This window comes from Octopus bimaculoides, chromosome 14, assembly GCF_001194135.2.
Source record: "Octopus bimaculoides isolate UCB-OBI-ISO-001 chromosome 14, ASM119413v2, whole genome shotgun sequence".
Lineage (NCBI taxonomy): Eukaryota > Metazoa > Mollusca > Cephalopoda > Octopoda > Octopodidae > Octopus > Octopus bimaculoides.
The window spans coordinates 21550647-21557582 of NC_068994.1; the positions used below are offsets into that span (position 1 = coordinate 21550647).

The 6936-nt window shown below is 34.7% G+C and overlaps 1 protein-coding gene across 3 annotated transcripts in view; it reads left to right on the top strand.

Moving 5' to 3' along the window:
* Positions 1 to 4390, top strand: part of LOC106875077 (E3 ubiquitin-protein ligase MARCHF5) — a 75942-nt gene extending 71552 nt beyond the window's left edge. For all 3 annotated transcript variants that reach the window (XM_014923045.2, XM_014923042.2, XM_014923044.2), the window contains exon 7: positions 470 to 4390. In XM_014923045.2, the coding sequence (XP_014778531.1) occupies positions 470 to 652 (183 nt within the window). In that variant the 3' untranslated portion in view covers positions 653 to 4390. The remainder of the gene's footprint in view (positions 1 to 469) is intronic.
* Positions 4391 to 6936: the final 2546 nt, after the last annotated feature.

The window sequence follows — 6936 nt, forward strand, 5'->3', positions numbered from 1 at the left end:
ACGAACGATGTTATAAATAACTACCGCTGATAGTTGTTGTTGACAAACAACGGCACTAATTTTATTCAAGGGAAAAGATCCCATTACACCGTTAGAATATTCTACGGCAGTAATTGTTTTCACCTCAATAGACGTCAGTGATTGGTTGAAATTACACAAATACGACAACTTTAACATGAAATAACTGATTAAGAACTAATTTTTGTTAAGAAGGCTAAGAGAAAAAGATGTTTTATATGACACATTCTACTAGTATCCCAAGTTTGAAAGTGTTTCGTTAAGAAAACAAGTGTTGCCTGTCAAACCAAAAAGATCCGAAAAATGTGTAATGTGAGTTAGAATTGGGGGAGGATATTTGAGGGTGAGTATCAGGGTGTTAATATTGAGATTGGAATTACACTCAGTTTAAAGTTTGTTGTATTTTCTCATCATCTTGCTCCCTTAATATTTATCCCTTTCTCTCCCGTAGGGTGGTGTGGCATTTATCATAATCAAAGGCTTCCTCAAGATCTACCTGCGTCAACAGCTCTACATCCAGCAACTGAGTCGTATAGTGAAGGACTTTAATGAAGACGATGTATCACCTAGCTCCAGTGTTTCTCCCAGCATGGCTACATCAATGGCATCCACAGCAACGTCAGACCATCAGTGATTTTCTTTTGATGTAGTATGCCACCATATCATTATTGTCCGAATTATTTCTGCTGTCATTGCAGTTGTTGCAGAAAAGAAAGATTGGAGGTGGTGGTGTGTTGTGTGTGCGTGTATGTGTTCATTGCTGGTGGTGGGAGATGAAAAGGAGTAGGCGGCAAACTAAGAAGGAAATTGGTTGAGAAGAAAAGAGTGATATAGTCTCCGTCTCTCCTCTCTATCAATTTCATTCTCTTTCTCAATGAAATTTGATAAACTTCAATGAAATTATCTTTCCTTTTAATATATTTAAAAGGCAGAAAAAAGACTTTTAAAATAAAGCAAAGAAAATAGAAAAAAAGTAATTAAAAAGGGGAAGAAAAGTAGAAAGAAAGTGAAGATATTCAAGTGCACAAATTTATTTTTAATCTTAATTTCTTTTCCAAATCTCTCTTTCCTTTTCCTGTCAGCTATACACATGAATGAATATGCAAACATACTTGTGCTTTCATACACTGGCATATATACACATACATCTTTGTGCAACTCACACATCTATTTGCATCATCACGAATCATGCATTCACAGATACTTATGTATCAACACACTTCTATAAATATAACCAATGTCATCATCAATCTACATATGCAATTACATACACAAAGACACATGTACATATATATAGGCACAATGTTGCTGCCACTCATTCAATTGTCTGTTGCCCTTAACGACCAGCACCAAACATGTATAAAGGATTTTTTCAGAATGAATGTAAAAAAAAAGGGAAAGCAGAAATAAGTACAAAACCCCTTTTTTTTTTCTTCCAGAAATGTTTTATAACATTTGTCCTCTTAGCTGTTGTTATTATTGACTTAGTTGGTTCTAACTAATTAAAATTATAGCATAGAGATAACTGATCAAATGCTCATTACAAATCCACATATCCAGCATCCTGGAGCTGCAATGCCTCTATGCCTATAGGATGTCTAGTATGTCAATATTGGATGCAACCTATCCTGTGATCAGCATTACAACTGTGGCTATCTCATCTACAGTTTTGTGCCTCAGTGTCTGGAGTTCAGTTTCTGATTAGTGCTGATTTTAGTCTTTGAATCATCACAATTAGCTCTGAATGAGCAGATGTAGGACATGAAAGAATTGGGTTGAGCAAAACATTCAATGTCATGGCCATTTCCTCTTTTATTATGGGGCATGTTGTCCTAAGACAAGATCCAATATGTGATAATGAGCAAGTTGCTTTGAGTGAAAGAGACTGAATATTTCCCATATGATGATTGGTCTGAAGAAACAGTAAAGAGTAGTTATAAGACAAGTTTTTTTTAAAGCAAAGGGAGACTTGGCGTAAACTGATCCAGAAGAGGAAGAATGAACTTGCTCAATAATCTCATATGAACTTAAAATTTATAAAAGCTGACCATTATGAAATGGTGTCAAGAGGAGTTAATGATTATCATTCATAAACTGATGTGAAGTGAGAGAATGATTGGTCATTAATAAAATTTGCAAAATGTGCAAGGCAAGCTTAGTTATTCATAAACGTGTAGGAGGAGAGGTTATTCGCAAATTATAAAATGTGTGATGACATGGGAGGAGGTATGGTTTATAACAGAATCTTACCATTGAGCTGACAGAGTAAGAAATTTGATATTTTTCTATGCTAGGTTTGAATTTTTAAAAATGCGTTGATATTCTGGTTTTTCCATAAAATGTCGAGATTTTTGTTTGTTGCTAAAATAACATAATAGAAACCTTTTGTATCTCAAAGAAACATAATAGTTGGAAATACTGGAAAGATTATATTTGTGTTTATTTTTTACCAACTGAAAATGGATTTGGTGATATGAGCTGAGCTTGAAATTAAATAAACCTCTTACTGTTGGTTATTTTCATTTTGAGAGGGATTTGATCTTCACACTTTACCAAAATTGTAAATTTCTTTTAGCTTAGTTCTCCACCATGACTGAATGGTTAAGAAGTTCACAACCATGGATGCCTGAGTTCAATTCCACTGCATCTTGAGCAAATGTCATTTTCTATAACCTTGGGCGAGTGAAGATAGGTGGACAGAAACTGCATAGAAGCCCATCAGGTAGATTGTATCTGTAATTGAAAAGGTGCAATTCTTGTCATACAGTGTCTTGCCAATTCTACCTGTGAAGGGTACACTTGTCTGTTTGCAATATCTCAAAGAAATACTAGATACACCAGGCTCAGTGGGATGGTAATAGTTGGAAATAGGCTATTCTTCATATAATGATTTGATTGTTTGTTGTTGGAATTTAAAAATTCAAGTAATGTTATCCTCAGCCACTTACATGTTATTTCAGAAGCAAGTTATTCAGCTAATAGACCAAGTGAATCCCCACCAACAAATCACTCACCTGCTTTACTTCTAGAGAAGCAGACTGAGGAATGTCTTGTGCTCTACTCAAAATAAAGGATACTATCAATAATAATCCTTTCTACTATAGGCACATGGCCTGAAATTTTGGAATATGGGGGCTAGTTGATCACATTGGGGCCCCAGTGCTTGACTGCTACTTAATTTATCGACCCTAAAAGGATGAAAGGCAAAGTTGACTTGGGCAGAATTTGAACTTGCAACGTAAAGATGGATGAAATGTTGCTAAGCATTTTGTTCTGCCAGCTTGCCACCTTCATGATGGTGATAATAATAGCCACCATATCACCATATCACCATATCACCATATCACCATATCACCATATCACTACAATTTCTATAAAAACACTTAAAAGTCACCAATGTTCCCTTTGCATAAATGAGACAAGAATTGTTTAGTGCTGTGTTTGGAGCATGTTTTTTTTTAATATTTCTTTGCTGCTTTCGCAAATTCTCATGACTGTCACCATCCAATTCTATTATTATGAATTTGAATTGAGAGCTTGAGTCATAGTGAATCTTTCATTAGCTAATTACACAACCATGGACACCACCCATATGGATGCATTGCAGTTACTCTTGATAGATTTTGGTGATCCTGACTGTTTAATCTCCTAGGATTCCTTAACTCAGCACCAATGTAAGAAGCATTATTGGCTTAGTTGAGCTCTTCTGCAACCACTTCACAGTTGCCATAATGCAGTCTCATGACTTTGCCATATCCTTGGCAGGATTGCCAAAAGGCAGCCCATATCTATGCAGGGTACAGTCGTCACTCTGTGAGGTACTTTCAAATACCCTCATACTCATAATAGCTTTGGGCATGGTACTACAACCTCACACTATAATATGTAAGAAGTATTTCAATATCTTGTCCTGGGAATACAGCTAATACTAATGAATTATTGGATATACTAATAATCACCACCATTACTCTTACATCAGTAATTGTTGATAACTGATTATTTTCATTGAATCAAGTCATCTGCAATAAAATATAGTCGTTACAGTGATATAACTGATAAAATCACCTGCATTGAACTATTTTGTAACTGTTGCTGTCTCTTTATCGTTAAAAGATACAGAAGGTTAAGTTATAAGGTATCAAGCAACTGACAAGACAACTGGTTGAAGAGGATGGGAATTTGTAGCCTGTCACTGGATTAGCATTGTACCTAAGATCAAAACTCAATACCACATCCTTGTACTGTAGTTGCAATTAATACAATGATATAATTCACAGTTGCAAGCAATAGCAGCACATAGGCTTGCAATTCAGGGTTTTATTTTACTTTGTGAGAACAGTTGATTGCAATAAATTAGTATTCTGTACAGTGACTAATTTGTTAATACCTTTTGAATTTGAGATAAGGGAGACCAAATGGACTGCAGAGATCTGTGAAAGTAAATAATCTTGAGCTTTGTTGCTTAAAAATAATTATTTGTTTAAAGAATGGATGTTTTACCAGCATTGCTTCCTCTGTTCTCTTATGGTTGCCTGGTTACACAACTTTTGCAATATCTCAAAGAAATACTAGATACACCAGGCTCAGTGGGATGGTAATAGGCTATTCTTCATATAATGATTTGATTGTTTGTTGTTGGAATTTAAAAATTCAAGTAATGTTATCCTCACTCACAGATAAGTAGAATTTGAAATATTTCTGTTATTGTTTTAAAAACTACGTATGTGAAAAGTATGGCTGAAAAGTTAACTAAACAATTAACTAACATACAAGATAAGATAGTTAAAAACTTTGCCCAAATCTCAGGGATTCCTAATTTTTAGGTTCAATTTTATTCTCTAATAATATATGCTTAAAAAGGAGTTTATAACAGGTGTCAGTATCCTCTTGAAATATTGCTTTCAGATTTTGGTACAAGGCCAGCAATTTCAGGGGACAGGGCAGGTTGATTACATTGACCCCAATAATCAACTGGTATTTATTTTATCGGCCCTGAAAGATGGAAGTGTAAAGTTGGCCTTGGTGGGATTTGAACTCGGAACATCAAGATGGATGAAATCCTGCTAAGCATTTTGTTTAGCATGCTAACAATTCTACCAGCTCACAGCCCTAGTATCCTCTGAAATATTAGTTTTTAATGATTACTGTTTCTTCCGTTTTCACCTTCCTAAATCCTGGAAAATTTGAACTTAATACAACTTTCAGCAGTTTTTACACTACTGTGATCACTTATAGCAGTAAGATATCATGTAACTTTTGTAACTAGATAAACTGAGCAACTGAGAATTAAGTGTTTTCATCCCAGACAGAGAATAACACCAGTAACTGGACATGAAATAAAAGTGACTCAGCTACTTTTAATAGATGATTGACTTGGCTATCTACAGTAATAATAGAAATACTATTTCTTTATCATACACAGATTTCTAGATATTCAGACACAAGCTAAGTCAGACTCACTCAGAGTACTGCTGCTACTTACATCACCTAGATTTCTTAAGGAGCTTCCCATCTAAGTACTAACCAAACACAACATTGGTCAACTTTGGTAACTGTTGAGAACCTAGTTTTTTTTACCCACTGAACATAACTAGAATTCATCTATTTTAACATTTGTATGGGATAAAGAAATGTGAAATCACCTTTTTTTTTCTTTTCTTTTTAAGTAAGATTTGAAATAAAAAAATACATAGCCAAGTAAAATACCAATGTATTTTGACAAAATATTAATCTTATGCCTTCAATGAATAGTTCAACATTGATTCAACTTTACAATATTATATGTATATTCTAGAACTTGTACAAAAACAATGTTGGTCTAGGCATATTTTGTATTGGAAACACATATTTTATGTAAGTATAAATCCTCAGATTTTCAAAGAAAATAGGAAGTTATAGCATTATTGCTTTTCCTGCTCAAATGCTGTCCACATTGGAACTGAAACTGAATCACAGTTTGCTGAGAATTCTGCTACAAGAAACTCCTAACCACTCCATTATAATAACAAGAGTTTCTTCCTTTGACTTAAGGCCACATTTTAGGGGAGGGTTACAATTAAATGACATTTGATACTTAATTTATAAACCTTGGAAGGATGAAAAGCAAAGTTGACAGAAGGCAATTCAGTCCGGTGCTCTGTTTTATCAAGTGTGCTGTTATCATTTCTGTCACTTGGTGAAATAATAATCATAATAATTGTTTCTAAATTAAGTACAAGGCCAGGAATTTTTGAGTGGAGGTGTACTACTTGACTGGTATTATGTTATTGATCCTGGAAGGATGAAAGTTGATCTTGGTAAACTTTGAACTGAGAACATAACTGAAACAAATACTGAAAAGTAGTTTTTCTCGTGCTCCCATTATTCTATGTATCTTCTATTCTGATAACAATACTAATGATTTCAAATTTTGGGGAGGGGGCAAATCAATTTTATCAACCCCGGTATTCAACTGGTACTTATTTTATTGACCCTCGAAAGGTTGAAAGCAAAATCGATCTTGGCAGAATTTGAATTAAGAACATAAAGATGGACAAAATGCTGCTAAGCATTTTTGCCCTGTACTAATCATTCTGATAGCTCACCACTTTAAATGATGATGATAATACTTTCTGCTATAGACCTGACATTTTGGTGGAGGATGAGTGGTCAGCAACATTTTATCAACCCCAAAAGGATGAAAGGCAGGCAAAGTCAGCTTCAGCAGAATTTGAACTCAGAATGTAATGGTCTGCTAAATGATAAGGATAAAACAATCAGTTGTGAATATAGCTTGGTCATGTATACTATGCTTTCACTAATAGCTTTAAGTGCCTTTGAAGCCACAGCCATAAACCTTTTCTTGGCCCCCTTTTCCTTGATCCAGCTGAGCATTCAGGATGTGGTCATCACACACAAAGATCGCTATGAGAGTATTAC